Source organism: Chaetodon trifascialis, chromosome 17, assembly GCF_039877785.1.
Source record: "Chaetodon trifascialis isolate fChaTrf1 chromosome 17, fChaTrf1.hap1, whole genome shotgun sequence".
NCBI lineage: Eukaryota > Metazoa > Chordata > Actinopteri > Chaetodontiformes > Chaetodontidae > Chaetodon > Chaetodon trifascialis.
In genome coordinates this window covers 22,596,036-22,615,658 of record NC_092072.1, presented here as the reverse complement: position 1 = coordinate 22,615,658, position 19,623 = coordinate 22,596,036, and the positions used below count along the sequence as shown (strand labels likewise).

At 39.4% G+C, this 19,623-nt stretch overlaps 1 protein-coding gene across 1 annotated transcript in view; it reads left to right on the top strand.

The window, feature by feature from the left end:
- Positions 1–19,148, top strand: part of nxph1 (neurexophilin 1) — a 56,715-nt gene extending 37,567 nt beyond the window's left edge. Inside the window, exon 2 of the mRNA XM_070985394.1 lies at positions 17,811–19,148. Within this exon, the coding sequence (XP_070841495.1) occupies positions 17,811–18,566 (756 nt within the window). The 3' untranslated portion in view covers positions 18,567–19,148. The remainder of the gene's footprint in view (positions 1–17,810) is intronic.
- Positions 19,149–19,623: the final 475 nt, after the last annotated feature.

Genomic DNA, 19,623 nt, shown 5'->3' with positions numbered 1-19,623 from the left:
TAAAGGTGCTGGTCTCATTAATACAATTCTAAAAATATCAGCCTCCTTTTAGTTCAAATTGCTGATATGATTTGATTTATACGTCAATATTAGTATGAGCTGAATTACTGCACCTGCATAAATCTGTGATAGTGGATGTAATGCTCAAATAGATGAAGGTAGAAAAATAAGAGCAAAAGCATACAAGACTGAATACACACACATACAGACACACATTTGCACACACAGAGAAAGTCTGCCCTAATGATGTGCCTAACAGTCTGCTTACATGACCATTAGGCAGCTGAAGTGCATGGGCAAACGTGATATTCCTGCAGCACTTTGCTGCAATGTGGTGCCAAGCACCAATAGTTTAACTCATATTGTGTGTAGGTGTTGATAGCTGTTAGTGGCTGTGTTTCATGGGTGATTCTCTCTGAGGAACACTTTATGAGATGTGGACACAGGGACTGAGAGCAGCCTCTGAATGCTTTAGTCATGTCTGAATATGCTGCTCAATGTAGCTGAGCACAAAGCACATCAGAGGATAGTTTGTAATCTGTGTTCAGCACAAAAGGTTTTCACACATCTATTAATTTGAGGAGCCTACCCCAAAATATTTTTGTATTTTGTATTTTTATTTATTTTTTTGGTCTATTTCATGGTGCTGTTTGAAGCCACACATCTTCCAAATACAAATACTCTATATAAGCATACTCAGGACACCTGAAAATGATGAAATGGCACATACTTTATATACATATACTTTATATACTTTATACTAATGTTCACTTTATAGTGAATATTAGTACTTCTATATTGAGCAGTGCTATCATACACTTCTTGCTGTACACAACCATACACAATAGACAAGGGAAAAACAATACACAAAGTCAGAGGGCTATACTCATATGCAAAATTGGTGTAAAATTTGACAAAAATCAATCCAACTGTGTGTGTGTGTGTGTGTGTGTGTGTGTGTGTGTGTGTGTGTGTGTGTGCATCTATGTGTATATATACATTATATATAAAATAATAATTACAAGCAACTAAGCAACTACCTTTTTCACTGTGTGCCTGTGCCTTTTGCCTGTGTGTGTGTGTGTGTGTGTGTGTGTGTGTGTGTGTGTGTGTGTGTGTGTGTGTGTGTGTGTGTGTGTGTGTGTGTGTGTGTCACCCCTCTCCTGCTAGCTGGGTTCTCTAAACATAGTACTTTAAGCTGTCTACTGATAAAAATTTCCACCTTGAAAAACGTGTCAAAAAGTTGCCTGAAATCTTGACATTGCAGTGAGCAAAACATGCCACAGTATTATGTAAAGGTGGTGGCACCACAAACAAGTAACCTTTGAGAGAATACACTCATCTAGCCACTTGAGTATAATGCTTCACTTTAGACAAACAAATACCCCAGAAGTACCCCAGACAGACAACACAATTTGAGCTGCACTCACCCCTGTTCATTGGTAAATTTGCACCCAAAGTTTGCACAGGTTCGGTGCCGTCATAAGGTGGAAAATTGGAAATAATGGGATTCAGAGCAGTGCAGTGGTGCCATTTTTGCATTGTGTCTAAAAGGACATTCATGCTATCACTCTTATGCAATCTACAGAAGTCTCACTGAGCTTGAAAGCAAGGCTTGCAGTCATTAGTTTTAGTGTCAGCTGGTAAAAAAGATGGGGTTGGTTTTATGAGCGAAATGTGAGCTGTTATGTGGCCATTGTTGACAAGAACATGCACACATATAAATTTGTTGAAAATACACAAATTTAATTTAATGAAAGTAAATATTGAATTGGCGTTTTGTCAAATTGTTAAAGGATTATTATAATTTTGTCTTGATAATGGATCATATATTAAGATACAGTGTAACAGGTTGATTTTGGACGCAATTGCAGTACCACCAGAACACAAAAGTCACTTTCACTGACTTTGATTTGAGGCGTGACAGAGACGCATAAGCCGGCATACAGATCAATGTCTCATTCGGAGCTATTGTCTCTCAAAGTACAAGCTGAGGCAAGATCGATGTTCCATTCAGAACTATTGAGAGTCTTTGGAAATGTTTGGCTAACCAAACCTTCAACAGTCAGAGGTCCAGGACTGTCGTCTCTTAGATCACATTTACACAGTCTCTGCATGTTTATTGGGTGGATCAGATAGCTCTCTGACCTCAAAAAAGTGAGAGTGTAAATTCATCCAAGAATCATTCAAGATGGACTGAAATCCAGTTTCTCAAAACAACTGCACAGGAAGTTTGAGGGGCATTCAAGCCAGATGTTGAAAAGGTGTAAGTGCATCTGTTTCTCCAAGATGCATATGGAATCTTTACTACTCTGTAACTTTGCTAATGTACATAGTCTATGTAAATTGTCATTCACTGTTGATTTTCTTGAGATTTATTCATATTCATATACATTCATGGTCTGTCTCCTCTGTGCTCCAGTGATTTCCACTCATACAATTAAAAGACCAGTCAGATCAGTTCAGCCACTGGATGATCTGTATGGGTGGGGGAGCGAGGTGAGTTAGAACCTGTGAAAGTGCTAATTCTTTGTGTACCATTCTTTTGACTTCTTTTATGACACTACGTCTGAGATCATCACCACTAACATAGCGGCACCTCAGGGCACAGTTTTATCTCCTTTTTTATTTACACTGTATACTTCTGACTGCAGACATAGCAGTGCTTCAAAAGGAAAAAAGTGAGGTAGCCCCTATTCTTATTAGAGGTCAGCCAGCAGAGGTAGTTCCCTCATATAAATACCTTGGTGTGCATTTAGATCGTAAACTAGACTGGAAGGAAAACAGTAGAGTTACCTTCAAGAAGGCCCAGTCTAGACTATTTTTTCTTAGGAAACTGATGTCATTTGACATGGGCAGGCCTATTTTAAACATATTTCATCATGGAATACTGGAAAGCGTCCTTTTTTATGCTGTTGTGTGTTGGGGCGGTAGCTGTTGAGGACAGGAACAGGCTTAACAATCTCATAAGGAAGGCAGGCTCCATCATTGGCTCATGCCCAAGTTCTGTGGAGGAAATAATAGAAAAGAGGGTGATGAGGAAGATGAGGAGTGTGTTGTCAAGGGATGACCATCCTTTGCACAGCATCTTCACTATGAGTGGTAGGAGCCAAAGGCTCCTTCAACCCAAATGCTCCACTGAGAGTTTTGGAGGTCCTTTGTTTCCACAGCAATCAGACTCTATAATAAGAGCTGTTGACTCATTTATGATGTGGTGATTTACTTATTGGTATTGCTGAGATTATTGTGTCCTGTCAGTGTCGTACACCTGTTTGTGTGTTGCTGTAGTGTATGTTGTACTGTGCTCTGCCTTGTTGTATGTATGTGTCCTGTTGATTGCATGATTGTATGTTGTACTGTGCCCTGTCTCGATGTATCTATTGTCCTGTTGATTGTATGTTGTTGTGTGATGTGGCTTGGTGGCAAATGAATTTCACCCTTTGGGATTATCAAATCAAATCAAATCAAATCAAATCAAATCAAATCAAATCAAATCAAATCAAATCAAATCAAATCAAATCAAATCTGTGTTAGCGTCATGGATAGTTGTTAGCTAATGCTAGATTAACTGTTACTGTTGTAATGATCTGGCCAAGGGATCAGGGTCACTACTTTTCACTCACTTCTTAATGAGGAAACCACTAAAATACACAGAGTAGGACACAAGCACAACACAACCTTTTCATTTTGTTATGTATCTTTGTGAAATCTTGAAATTCAGTTGTGCTTGATTCATATTTCACAGAAGCCTAAATGAATTGACCCAAAAGGATAATCACACCAGGCTTTGATCATTTCTAACTTAAAGGACTATTTGATGTAATTAGTTTGCTGTACTGCACAGCTTTATGTGTGTAGTACAAGCCATGTGGATCTGTCAGCATCATACCGAGTCAAATTCTTTATATTCTTTGTAAGCAATAGCCTCTGCTATAAGTTCTGTATATGAGATCTTTGAAAAGTTCTTTATTTGCTCTTGAAATTCATTTGTGGATTTTATTTGCCACCAGCTGAAATGCTGAATGACAAAAAACAGTTTCACAATCAATGATTATTATGTGATTCCCAAAGTAGTACATTGTGATAGCAAGAAAACATGTCAGTAGTTAGAAGTAGACGTGTATAGCTCACCCTGTAAAATAAATAGTCTTATTGGCCTTTATATTATGGTCACTTATCAGTAAAGCCTGTGAGGGTTCAGTTTTCTCTTACACTGTGCTGAACTGAGGGTTAATTGTCTGTATGTTCAGGGTCATTCCTCCTCAGTCATCTATTTCCTATTTTGTTAATTTAACACCCTGAAATTCTCTCCTTTCCTTCCTCTCATTCTGTTTTCATTCTCCAGAGCTTTCATACGGCTTCTTTCATACCGCATTGTGCACAGGGCTTCATTCTTCACCCAGCATTTTATTCCAGCCTGCTTTGCAGCTCCCTCTGCATGAGTATGATGATTGGAGTTTTTCAAAAGAGCCAGAGAATCTGGAGCTCATCTCATCTCAGATCTTTTGTCTTCTGTCTTATTTGACAGTAAAAAATCTAATGGGATGGTGTCAGCCCCGCTAATTCTATAGAAACCAAAGCCTGGCATGCAATTATGTTTAACTACAATGTAACAATATATGGTTACTTATTGTATGTTCCTGAGGTTTCTATTGCTGGTAACAACTAAAGTGTGTACAGTATAAATGAATACAATCTGCCCTCTCAGGCCATTTGCTGCACCAGTCACTGAGGTGCTAATTACCATAGAGCTCACAGTACAGCACGGATTGCAGTGCAAGTTTGATTTGATTTATTGTCCCACACTTCAGCTGTTGGCAATAACACAACCATATCAATACTACCTGTGTGTTCAGCAAAAAGCGACAAGTTAATTACAAGAACAAATGAAAGAATTTCCAGGAATTCTTTTAAAAAGAGCACAGTTCAGAGCACCACAGGGTGAATGTGTGCAGATGATTTTTATTAACAAGGTTTTTCCTGGATCCCAATGAGGTGTAACGAGTTCTTGAAGATGAGCCTTGAGCTGAATTTAACAGCACGTTGAAGTTGTCAGTGTTTCGAATGTGGTGCAGTATCACAGGAAACAGTGTTTTACTTGGCAGCCTGATTTTGGCTGATGGGAAGCCACAGAGGTGTCTTGCTTTGTGTAGCCTCCTGCTTATGCTCTTGTTGTTTACTTGGGTGGACTACAGGGAAATCTCCCCTTTGGAATGTTTTTGTTTGTGTTTTCTGCTCTGTTGCCGGAACTTAAGCTTGCACTTAAGCCGAAACTTTGGCGGGCTGTCGGGTGACTCCAGCCTGTGATCAGTTAAGGTGAACATTTTTTTATTTATTTTTTTACTCTTTAATGTCTTTAATGTCTGTTTGTTATGTTTTGTCTCATATTTTTGATGCTATATGAGTGACACCAGCTACTGCCCTCTTTAGAGCAAAATGACTTCATCAATCATTCAGTCAGTCCTGTTCAAATTTGGAAATGATTGGTGTATGTGATAAGCATGGGTTGCTTTTTGACTCTAAAGACTTCTGTATGCACCTTACAAAACTAATTAACTAATAAATAAGTCACTTTTTACATTTCCCAAATAACCAATTTATATTTCAATGCATAGTAATAAAATAAAACTTCTAAATGTGGTGGAGTAAAAAATACAATATTGGCTTCCAAAATATTGTGGAGTAGTATAAAACAGAGAGTAGGGAAGGAAATACTGAAGTACCTCAAAACTGAACTGTGTACTGTTTAAAGTACTGTACCGGAATAGATATAGCTCTTTACTTTGCACCACTGGCAGTTTCTACTCATTTAATGCTCAAGGCACTAAACCCCAAACTTCACATGGCTTCACCCCAGCTTCACATGGCAGCTCTGCAGTGTGTGTGTGTGTGTGTGTGTGTGTGTGTGTGTGTGTGTGTGTGTGTGTGTGTGTGTGTGTGTGTGTGTGTGTGTGTGCGTGCGTGCACAGGTGAATGTAAGGCACTGTTAGACATTTTGTTCTGTACTCATTTTAAAAAGTGAATTAAATATGGAAGAGATTTCACTCCCTGTTCATTTCAATGAGGAACTACGAGGAACACATTTGCTCGTGGTTGTGAATTGATTCCACTGAGTTCATTTTATGCAGAGTTCAGTGTAACTGAACTTCGACCAATGAAATTTCAAATCTTTTTATCCAGCCAAATTAAAGGTGAACTCTATTGGTCCACTGTAATGTGTGTTTACAGGTGTTAGGGTGTATGACTGCAAAAAAGTGAGCGACAAAAAGTTGTATAAAGTGTTTTGTGGCTCCAGGGGGAACTATCTAAATTCTGAGAAATGTCCTCAAGTGATGTCACTTGAGTCAGCAACAGTTGGTGCTGAAGACTTTAAGTTTGAAAATGATGCAAATCTGTTGGTGTGGAGTTAGAAAGAAGTGAGCTGACTGGACGTCTGGAGCCTGCACCTCAACTCTGCTTGTGGCTAGTGGCTCTAGGCTGCATTAGCTGCTAATAGCGGACCACATGCAACTCTCCAAACAAACTGTTGGCTGTGGAGTAGCATTGTATCGGAACCAGGTTTTGACACATGAAATGAAGCAGATGATATCTCTGGTTCTGCTTCATCGAAATTTCTCCTTTTTTTTTAAACAGTGTATCGTGAGTCTGACAATGGTATGAGAGTGCAATGCTAAATCTGTGGAATACTCTTTTAATGATGTGGGGCTGACTTCTCATTTAGGAAATTGATTGCTTATATACTTGTTTTCTAAGATTTCAAAATAATACAATGAGCAGGAAATCTTGTCCTGTCTGCTTCCTGCCACAGCACAATAGTGAATTTCACCTGGTAAAATCCAGTCTGACTGTAACATTACACTCAGGAGAAATCCCAGACAGTCATCACACAGCTTGCATCACACACTAATGCACACACACAGTGACACACACTGTGGCAAATGACCTGTGACTGGAAACAGTTGAGACATCTATAGGACAACTTGAAAGTGTTTCATACCACAAAATTCAAGTAATATGAGAAGCAGGTGAGACAGAGGGAAGGAGGAGTATGGAGTGAAGCTGCAGTGGAAAGCAAATTAAAAATGACTGTTGTTCTACTCAAAAAGAAAACAGCTTAAGCAGAGAGCAAAGAGAGTAGTTTGTGTTGAGACACAGATAACTGCCTCATTTTTGAGTTTTATTGAGATTGAAAAAAACAAAGCAAAAGCAAAAACACATTCAGAAGTAAGATGGAGATAATGTACAACACATTTCAGTCCCACGGTGCTGGGTGTTGGTACTATAAACCAGCAGCTGCCCAGCATGCTTTTATGGGCTGGTTATGGCTGAGAATTTAAAGTTCCTTGTGTCTACACAAATATCTCTTTATGTACTGAAACAATGAAAATAATAAACATGTTTCATATTCATTCAATTTATCGCCTTAGAGCTTGGTCATAGTAGCAGTTATTACTATGGAGTTATTGTGCCATTTGCCACTGAACACACATGTTGTCAATACATCACCAGGCATCCAGCACCACCAACATTTATTTCATGACCACAAGAATAAATCTGCTGTGCCACTGTCTGGTCTGGCACTAAAGCTCTCATAGGTGGACATTCTGTTTGATTCCTTTGCAATTAAATTTGGCAATAGTATATCTAAAAACTATTGATATCAGGGTTTAAAAACCCTCCAACTGAAACAATAATATGTAGTACCGTCCATTTCTATTATGAGTGAGGATAGAATCAAACAGAGCATTAATGACCCTCCAGGGGTCCCATGACAAAAATGTGATATTTCCCCTATTGGCCCCCACCCTTCACATTAAGTTTGTATTGTTAATAATTAGTAGTCAGTTTATGGTAACCTGATAAGGCACAAAGTTTTATTAAGAAGTATGCACCATTGAAATACAACAGAATCTAAAATTAGGGGGTCACAAAGCCCCGAGGTGCATAGGTTGAGTTCTACATTTTTTTTTACCTCCATTTTGTCATCAATTTATTGTCATAGTAGATATGTACAAGATAAAAAATCTATTATGTTCACATACCTATCAACCAGTGGCTCCAAAATGATGGGTCGTGGAATTTTATTCTAACCATACACAGTTACTGTTCCAATAAACAATTCATGGTTAAACATAAGCCCTGTCTCTGGAGTTTTTTCCCACTCAGCGTTTCTCCAGGAGATGCCAGTGTTAGGGGAACTTTTTGGGGATCGGTGCAGTGTACATTTGAGCTGTCTTTCTTTTTGTGGTTGCGAATTGGATTGGACTGTACTGTTTGGGGGCTGTGGGAAAAACAAGACTCTTTACCAAGTAGATTGAACTCTGGGACTGTGGGATGAATCATTCACACACACACACACACACACACACACACACACACACACACACACACACACACACACACACACACACACACACACACACACACAGTTTTTGTCCTTTTCAACTCCATTTATTTTGTGACCTGTCTGGTTTAAATGAGTGTGTTGCTGCTTTGATGTAATTTTCCAAAGTTTCAAATGTTTTTTGTATTATTTGGTTAATAAATATTCCATGAGTAACACAGTGGTTTGTCAAATTCTATTTGGGAACAGTAAAAAAAGTAAAATAAAAATGTACAGATAGTAAGGGTGATAACACATGTTAAAGAGGCTAGTTTGCACAGATGTGGATGGTTTGTTTTTGGGTTTTTTTTGGTGTGCCTTGGCACAAAAAGTTTGAAAACAACTGCTATATGTTACATGCGTGGTACTTGGTCAAAACCATTTTTTTTGTAAAAAATTGTTGAAATTCTTTTTGCATCCCAACAGCAATCAATAAATCAAATGCTCTTTCCAAAAAGAGAGAGAGAGAAAAAAAAAATTGTATTTATGGCTGTTGCAGGCCAGCAGTAAACATTATCTCCATGTTGAGCCTAGTGTCATTTCCAGAGCATCAACTATTGATCCTTTGTCACACCCCTCAGTGTTTCATACAGACAAACAAAACATCTTAAAGCTACTGTATGAGATGTATGGGAAGTGAAACAAAAATTGCATGATCTTTTCCTAAACCTCACCAAATAGTTTTGTTGCCTACACCTACCTAAACTGTGACTGTGATGGGGGAGGCTGTGGCTCAGGAGGTAGAGTGGACGTCCCTGGCCTCAGCAGTCCACATACCGAAGTATCTTTGGACAAGATACTGAACCCCAAAACTGCCCCCGATGCTGTGCCATCAGTGTGTGAATTCATATGTGCGTTGCTTTGGATAGTGTCTGCCAAATGACTAATTGTAATTGTAATTGTGACCATTTCACATCGTTAATCACGTGTTCAAAAGACTTTCTGGACGGAAGGCTGGGATGTGAACATGTCCAGACAGATTGAGCAGTCACTCTGGGCGTCTCATGTTGCCACATATTGGTTTTAATTGGAATCAGCTGAAAGCCCTTTGCATCTCAACGGGTATAATTTACTTATATTTAGGATTTAAACCTCAGTTCATCTTAAATGTACTTGAGATAAGGTGATCTGTCTGTCATGGGTATTGAAATTCAGGTTACTAAATCCCTTGCATTGCAATTGTATCTCTTTTTCCTGATTTGCTCCACTTTATGAGAAAGGGCCTCAAGATTATGGAATAATACAGGTGTCATGTCAAGGCCTGTCATTTCAGTTTATACTGTGCTTTAGTGGTGCACACAGCATTGCCTGACTGTTATTCAAAAGAGTGTTTGCGACACTGTGAACCTAGAGCCTTTGAGACTTTTAGGACCCCAGGCCCAGGTGTGGTTTCCCACTTTTCTGGTTGTTAATCCAAATTTGGGATAATAAAAGCACCTGCTGCCTTTGCATCATGATAGCAGACCATCTTCAGTTCAGGATTTCACAGGTGAGAGTTGTCCCCTAGCAGCTGTCTTGCAGGACTCAATCATGTTACACTTGAGACAACAGCAAAGCAGCACCATATTTCTCCTGCTCTCTGGGCTCAATTCAATAAGTTAACAAAGCAGGTTTTGAAGGCATGTTTATAATCCTTAAAGAGTCCTTTATCCTGCCACTCCACAAATACATTATCTTACTTTTATGACTGATAATCTGTAGTATGGTTCAGTCTTAAAAAAAAAAAAAATCCTGTTAAACGCTATGTCTTTGAGACTTCACAACCTCTTTGTAACACAGATCCTCCATTAACAAAGTATAGCCTCCAAACTCAAGGCAAGATGTTGTCATCAGGATTATTATCTCAGACTTGATAAAGGTCCTCCAGACCCACAGAAGACATTCTCCAAGGTTTGTTAAAGGATATGTCATGCACTAAGAAAGGTTTTTTTCTTTCTCTGTCGCTTCAGTCTTTAATGTAAAAATGAAGCTTGCCCGAGAGACACAAACCACGCCAAAAACAATATAAAAAACTTTTGAGAGCAGTCAAGAAATGTAGACTTCTGAAGTGTGCTGCAGCATATGCAGAGACTTTAGAATAGAATTCATGTTTGGACTAAATATTACAGACACAGACTGTGCTTCTTGCATTGCCCAGCAGTCTTCCTTGCCTGGGGGCAACCAACTGGCTGTCTGGCTAGTAGTTAGGTATCTGCGAGGCCTGTGCTGGCCGTGATGCTGGCCATGTTTACCAGATGCACCGTTCCCTCAGGTGAGTGAACTACAGCTGGCAGCTGTGGGATCCAGCAAACCCACAGGCCTTCAGCCCGAAACATGCTGGATGATGCCTCAGCCTGAGAACTGCACAGATAAACATGTCTGTATGCACCATGTAGAGTTGACCCAGTGGATAAGACAAAGAGTACAGCTAAATATCCACAGACTGCACACTTTATGCTCAGTGGAAGTCATATGGCACCACTGCAATTAGCTAGCATGAATTCAATCCAGTTCTTTAGTAGTATAACATTAAACATGAAATCAATATCAGACAGAGTGGTGTGAATTCTCGGGGGAACATTTCTATGCATATCTATTATGCACAAGATGAGAACAGATATTCTAAAAATAGTAATTTAGAGAATGTGGCCTCTGCCTGAGTGAACTGTGAAAGAATATGAATGAAATCAATTACAATTTTGTGTAAATCACATCACAGAGCCACAGTGTTGCATTGGGTCACATGTTCCTTTATTCATTGCCGCTGGAGAGCACCACAGGGGCCACAGTTTGCTTTGATTTAGGAAGAACTACTAGGAAAATATCATGGTTTAAAATCAGTATATTACTGTCATATATGTGATGTGACTTAAGTATGTAACTTAAAATAAGTCAACATCAACTTTGAGTTTCACCGGGACATGAGCAGCTGGGTGAAAGTTCTGTGTTTCTTTGACCAACCCATCCACTCCACCTTCCTCCATATGTGGACTTTCTTGCTCTTCATACTACCTGCACACTGCTGATTTTCTCCTTTGCCCCATCATAATTACTATGTCCGGTAGAGGTTGTTGCCTAACAATAATGTAAATAGGGGCCGTAATAGCCTGCTTGCATAGTTAACCTGCAGGGTCATTTTTCTGGTGAGGACAGGTTCCCGTGAACAAACTGTGAGGTTGAATAAATGTAGGGGGAAAAAAGCCAGTTCCAGTCAGCCAGTTACTACTTTGCAGATTTAAATTTGGAAAATGCATAATGTACAAATGAAATGTAAGGCATTCCTATACAAAAAATTTAATTACAACATAAATTGGTTCAAATTAACCCGATCTCCACAAGCTACAACATAAAAATACAAATGAGTAATAATATAAATACCCAATAATATCACAGGTAATGTAATAATGTAACACTGGTAAAATTTGGATTAAAGATATTTACTTGCAGTGGTTTATTTTTACAATGTAGAATTTCTACTTTTACTTAAATCATCTATCACAGCTGCTTAACATGGAATTAAATGAGGTCTGATGCTGCTATACTGCTGGCTTGTATCATAGTTTTTATTTCTACAACTGACTACATGCACAAGGACTGAATTTCTATGAGGATTAGAAGGAAAAAAAAGATGATTCTCTTCAAAGCAACTGTATCTCAAGTGCTTTGTCTGGTGCTTTTACTTCATTTTTTACTAAATTCTATTGAATGCACTGTGAGAAAAGGGACTTTTCCAGATCCTTTTCATAAGCAGGCACATTATCATAAATCCATTCCAATGTAATCCTCACCCTCCACCAACATGGGATATTCTTCAGTATGAGAAGGCCACCTCACCTGTTTGAATAGGAAATGATTGCTGAGTGTGTCTGCCTCACACAGCCAAGTGCTGTCTGAGTTTAACCCTTCAGGCTAAAGATAGATCCTCTGAGACCCTCTTCAGCTCCACTGAGTGAGAGCTGTTAACTTCAGTCAGCTACTGTTTATTCCTTCCCTCTTGATCCTCGTGTCAAATGTGTTCTGCATTTGGGTGGGTGGGTGGGTGGGGGGGGGGTGTAACTGATTTATTAGCCCTTTAAATGTTATTGATTGATTTGTAACTGTGAAATCCAAAGCTTGGTGGCTAATTTTGGGACTTGATTATGAATCTTAGTTTTGGTCACATTAAGTCACATTTAAGTCATGATTGGTAGTTTTAGTCAACATACACTAAAGACATTTTTAATTGTTCTGGCTTCTAAGAATTCTGTACTCATCCCAGATGTAAACTTTTACCATGGTTGTATGTGTTGCATGTTGTCTTGTCTATCAAGAGGTTAGCTGCAAAGGCATATGGACTCTCTCTGTGGATCCAGTTGTTGTTACCAAACTCTTGCTGTTTAGACACTGCAGTGGAGAGCAGCTATCTGTTCTGTCCACTTTCAAATCTTTTTATTTTATTTTATTTTATTTTATTTTATTTCTTTCTTTCTTTGAAATGTATTTATGATTTTAATGTATTTTTATGCTTCTGTAAATGACTTTGAATTGCCTGGTGTATGAATTGTGCTATTCAAATAAATTTGCCGTTGCCTTTGCCTCTGCAAAACTGCATCATTAGGTTTCAGCACGACACTGATACTTCTTACTATAAAGCAGCTAATCTAAAATATAGGAAAGAGCCATGTATGTCATGATGATCACATTACATTCCATCACTGTATCAAGGGTACTTTTGAAAAAACTTTTTTGATTAATTTTTGATCTCAATTGTTAGTTTCAAGCCTTTTACAATACAGCTTGATTTTTGTTTTGTAAATTATTACTATTTAGCGTGAGACAAACAAAAAGCAAGGCATTCTTTAGGGCGTGCTGACCTCATGATTGAAAAGTTGCTACTATGGTGTGTGCTCCAGTCCAATACAAACAGGATAGAGGCATGGCAATGCATATCCTCCCCAGCTCCACCCTCCTGTCCAAATATGGTGATTTCAGCCTTCAAAAATCCAAGATGCTATCTGGTAACCATAGTGGTGGATCTGTTGGCTAAGCGAGTGAACCTAGCTGCAGACATAGACAGGTGAGAAGACTGATGTTTGAATAAAGAGAATAATTTGTTGCAGGCAACAGTTATGAGATATGAGCCAGGCCAAGTCAAAATGAGAAACCAGAGAGAATCTAGAGAGAAGAGAATGGTGGTCTGAGACAGGGGAGCAGGGCTGATGATATGAAAGACTGGAGACAAGGGCCAGAGCAGAGTAGATGGGACTTCAGGGAGAGGAGAACCGGATTAGATAAGGTAAAACTGGCAAAGGGCAAATAAATGCAAGAGAGGCTGGAACCACTGGCTGAGCAGGTACTATGATCTCACAGGGTGGATGTGTCAGAGCTGAGTCTTTGTAGGAGTCTTGATTACAGGATAGTCTTGAGAAGAGCTGGAGAGGCTTAGCTCAGGCTCTGGCACACCTGTCTCCACTCAGGCAATCATACACAACACAGACTCACAGGGGCTGTATTTGAAAGTGCCTTGTATACTAGCAGTATGTACTCCATCCATAAGCAGTATGTACTCATTTGGCCAAAATGTAACATGTAGTATGCAGTATTGCAGTACGCAAACAAAAGCAAAATGGAGTAAGCCAAAAATACCCAGATGTCACACAGAATCTGCAAAAATCCCTGGTATGCATCTGACCAGTCTATCTTGCCTACTGTGTCCCACAATGCAAAGCGCTGGAATTTTCATGTGCTGCTCATCACTTCCTTCAATTTTTGAGGCAAGAATTCAACTGTGAAGATTTCAAATATTGGATTTTATGACACTTGATGACAAATTGAAAAAGTGCACCAATGTTTTAAGAGCTGAGAAGCTCCATAAGCACCTATAGTGGTAGCTAGCAAGCCAGACAGCTACTGTAGTCAGGCCAACAGTGACACAGACCACTGCAGCCAACACAACTAGAGCACAGCACAGAAGCGCTGGTTTGCCATTACCTGTGTTACTGTTCACTTCAACTTTCTAAAACTGGAAACTGGCTAAGCCTGTCCAAGCATACTGCAAAACACATTGATCAACTGTTTCATACTACGTACCACAATGAAAAACAGCATGAAGTATGTACTACATATGTTTGTACTGCACACTGCTGATTGACTGTAACTTGCCAAGAAATGCAGTGATGTGCCAATGAAATGGATGAAAGAATACAGGAATGTTTTATTTTATGTGGATGGAATTATCCAATTATTTGATATTTGGAAGTTTTCCTGAAAGAATTATGTAATTTGGTACCGATTAGAGGTAAAATGGAACTGCTACATTTAAGCCAAAGAAAATATTTATTTATTATTTGTTTATTTTGCAGAGCTTTATGCGTTTGAGGGTAGTATGAAGTGGCCAGTTCCAAATACAGCCAGGGAAAGAGGCTCTGAGGGAGACAGAAGGTTACTGCAGATCAAATGTTCCAAGGCCAGATGTAACAGGACAGACAGACAATTCTCAGTTGTATTTATTTAGTGCTGTGGTTAGTGTGATCACAGCAGCAAACAACAGAAAACTCTGAGGCTACAATACATTTAATGAAGGAAAGGCTTGAACAAAGAGAGGAGAGACACAAACATACAATTCTTCAAAAAGAAGAATCATTCTTTTTTATGTCCTATAAAATACAGTTAGGACTTTGGCCAAGAGTAGAAGCAGCTGAGTACAATCACTGTAACCAGTTCTATTCTTTCTCAGCTTTAATCCCCTCAGTATAATTTTTTTTTCTGCTTCCGCCTGTGATATACTTTACATTACAGGTATTTTCTCATTGTAACAGTATGCGTAAAGCTTTCTGAATGCAGTGTTGGGAAAGTTCACTTTCTACATGAACTAGTTCAACGTTCAGTTCACAAATTTTAAAATGAACTAGTTCAGTTCATAGTTCATAATTCAAAATTTTCAACTAAGTTCACCGTTCCAAAAATTGAAGTTCATAGTTCTTTTTTTCCGTATGTTGCTGCAAGCTATTACTTTTCAAAATTATTGCCACATCCCATATAGAATCAGACAGCAATTATTTTATCAGTTTTAACACTGTAACTATGCGTCAGATTTCATCTTCATCCAATTTTGAATCCTTATCAAACCAGGGTTTACATTAGCATTGACATTAACATTTCCCCATTGCTGCTTTAACGCTTTGTTGCTGTCCATTCAGTCCACACTAGTAACAGCTGCAGCTTTCACCCCTACACTATATTCTCAAAAACATGAGGAAAAACTTGCTGCTTGAATGGTCTTTTTTAATGAGGAATTATTAAAAGAAAAACAGGACAGTATAAATGATCATGTCGCCTACATGCTGCTTTTTGTTTTGATGACGCATGCGGTGATGTGACACTGGTGGCTGGTGTTGCCAGATTGAGTGTTTTTTTGCTACATCTTAAGGCCTGTTTACGGTGTGTTTTAGCCGGGTTTTCACCTGGTAGGCTTTATAGAAATCTGGCAACCTATTGAACGACGTTAAACTGAGAGAGCGTGCCGTTCATAGACACCAGAATGAACGAGTTCACGGTAACGTTCATCAGGCTGTAATACAGTACGTTCAGTTTACATTCACCCAAAATATGAACGAGTTCATGAACTATCGTTCAATGAACGCGTTCAGGCACAACACTGTCTGAATGTCCCCATGGTGTTGAGAGACGTCCTGTGAGGCAATTCCATTCAAAGGGCCAACTGATTTGTAGTGAAACCTTATTTTCCACGTATCGATCCTGGGAGCAACCCGCAAGATGCAAAAACCTCAGCAAGACGGATCTGCTGTCACGTCTTACAGTAGAAATCAGGCAATCAATGTCACATACCTCCACCGAGGCCTGTATGTGCCTAATTCCACTCATCTGTGCTAAATAGTGAAAACCCTTGGGTTCATCAATCATCAATTCAAGGAGCACTCTTTAGTTAATAGTCTGGTCTTTACACACTGAAAGGCAGCTGCATTTATCTGTGAGCCAGCGGATACTCCCTCTATTTGGCAGAGGGAGGAGATGGGAACAATATGCTTCTCTATTCTTTCTCGCTCAGCTTGCTGCACTATAATTCCCAATTTGGGGCTGTCTGCTATCATGATTTGAAATTGAAGCTTGCAGCAATGATTAATTATCTCTAACCCCAACGGAATACATTTGATTGGTCAATTTTGTAGAAAACTGTATGCTTGATTGTGAAAGTCAGTATTTCCTGAATGATGTAGATAAGTAATATCTCATGACTCATCATTTCACCCAGCACAGAAGTATGTGCTTGTATTGGCAAGGCTGACTCAAGCCTTTCTAGGGCCTTAAACTGAGACCTCCTTCCTACCCACCCATTCTTGATATTCCACAGATTTCTTTAATATTATATACAAGAGGTAAGGTAGTACTAGGGGTAATGGGAATGTGAATCATTGAATAGAAACATAGGAAACTAACAGGTGATGTAAGTCTTCGCCCTCACCTATGAACACTGGGGACCTCCTCAATATGTTTGGAAATTTGGGGGCATTATCAGTCCATATTACAAATTCACTCAGAGGAGTTTTCATGCTTCTGCTCAGGGTGAAGGTGGGATGAGCAGTGCTTGACATTAAAGGCACCTTTGGTACTATGGAGAACTGTTTTGCTGATCTTCTTGTTTGTATGTTACACTCAATGAACATCCACAAATGCACATGAACGCACATGACATAGCACACATTCCTGTGGTTTTACGCTATTCTGATGATCGACAGTTGGTGACAGTAACTTGCCAAGAAATGCAATGATGTCCCAGTGAAATGGATTGAAGAATCCAGTAATATTTTATTTTATGTGAATGGAATTACCTAATTATTTGATACTTGGAAGTTTTCCTGAATTATGTAATTTGGTACTAATTATAGGCAAAGTGGAACTGCTACATTTAAGCCTAAGAATATTTTCTATAGAACGTAGAATGTTGAATTGGATGATTGTCTATTGACAAATTTCACATTTTTCCTGCTGTCTTGATGTAGACTGACTAAAAGACTTGAGGTTCTGGTAGTAAGTGATTGGAATTAATTCATTTGAAGTGAACATCTTCATTTTATCGGTAATATGTACCAAATGACACTTTTTCCAGATAAATGTCTTGGAAAGTATAATGACACTGCACAACATACAGTTACCAAAGAAGACTGCTAGACTGCAAACGTAGATGTAAGAAATGCAGGTTTTGCAAATTTAGTATGAAATTTATTTGACAATACCACGCTTAGGTCTCAAGGTGCACACAGTGAGTTTTGGTGGGTTCACAAGAAAATTTCACAAAGTAGCTGTCCATACACTAAACTTGCAGCAGCCCAACAGGTTTGATAAGGCAAGCAATATATAAATATTTAAATGATGACAATATGGAACAAGGGCATCATCTCATTAAACACGTTACATACCAACTGACCAATGTTTTCTCTCTGTTCCACAGGTTACAAGTGCTCACACCTCAAAGTCAGACATTGTCAAGTCGGGAAGCCCCAAATCCACACTAAAGCATATATGGACAGAAAGCAGTAAGGATATGTCCATTAGTAGGCTGCTGTCACAGACTCTACATGGCAAAGAGAACAGCACAGCCTTGGACCTTCGCTATGACACTCCAGAGCCCTACTCTGAGCAGGACCTGTGGGACTGGCTGAGGAATTCCACAGATTTGCAGGACTCTCGGCCACGGGCTAAACGGCGGCCAATGGTCAAGACGGGAAAGTTCAAGAAGATGTTTGGCTGGGGGGACTTCCACTCTAACATCAAGACGGTCAAACTCAACCTGCTTATCACCGGTAAGATCGTGGATCATGGCAACGGCACCTTCAGTGTCTACTTCCGCCACAATTCCACAGGCCAGGGCAATGTATCTGTCAGCTTGGTCCCTCCAACCAAGATAGTGGAGTTTGATGTGGCGGCGCAGCAGTCCGTCATCGACGCCAAGGACTCAAAGTCCTTCAACTGCCGCATAGAGTATGAGAAGGTGGAGAAGGGTGCCAAGAACACGCTCTGCAACTTCGACCCATCCAAGACGTGCTACCAGGAGCAGACCCAGAGCCATGTCTCCTGGCTCTGCTCCAAACCTTTCAAAGTCATCTGCATCTTCATTTCTTTCTATAGCACCGACTACAAACTGGTGCAGAAAGTGTGCCCGGACTACAACTACCACAGTGACACTCCCTACTTCCCCTCTGGCTGACTTTCCCACACACACACACACACATACAGAAAATTGGAAGAGTGGAGCACAGACTGGGGCTTCTACCCATACCAGAGAAATATGTATGTTAGCCGTACTGTCCCTAAACACGTACATGCCAGATTGTCAGTCATCCCAACTTATTTCCCAATTTAATGTTATGAATTTTGCAGCAAAAGCAGTTATATTTAACTGTTAAAAGTTGGTATATCTGACAGTAAAATGCTTTAAAATTATGTGGAAAAACTGTGATTATTATCAGTTAGAGTTTTGTTCTTGAATTATGTTTTGTCCCTGTTGAACAATGTGTAGATAGCGGGGCATATTGGTCCTTTTGGAATTGTTAGCACTATGAAACTCTGCCCTTTGTTGTTTGCTTCATGTTATGTTCACACTTCTTTTCAAACTAGATGGTAATAACTTTGTTTTCTTCTTTTAGCATATTTATTTTTTAATGCTTTAACTCTCTGGACTTCAACATATGGACTGTTTGCCCCTGCTGTGCTATTTATGCTCTGCAGTTTATCCTACATAACTGGAAAACAAAATTAACTCCTCATTTAAAAAGAATAAAAAAATAAATCAATGCTCAGATGTTTTTACAAAACCTATGAGGCAGCTGAAGAGGACAGTGGAAATTCAAACGTGAGTTATGCTTTTAGAAATGTAAGGTGGTCCCTACATATGTAGGACTGAGCAGGCTTCTCCCTCCCCTTTCAGTCAGGGGAGAAAATGTGTTAACACTGTCAGACACTGTTACACTGTCGATCTTCAGCTGTCGTCAGAGTGTTCCTACTAGTGCAGCTAGATTTTGAGTTTGTTGGATGATCGGTTCATTTTCAGCTGACTGAACATCTGATTACCTGACTGACTGATCCGTGGGTCATTCATGGGGGATGGGGCTTGCTCATTGTCACTTAATATATCAAATGTAAGGTATTGAATTCTATAACTTAGAGACTAATTTGTATGAATGGTTTGTATTGTACATAGTTTATTCCAATTGCGCTGCTTCTGTACATGCCCCCCATAAGCTGTGTGTTTACCCCCTCCCTGC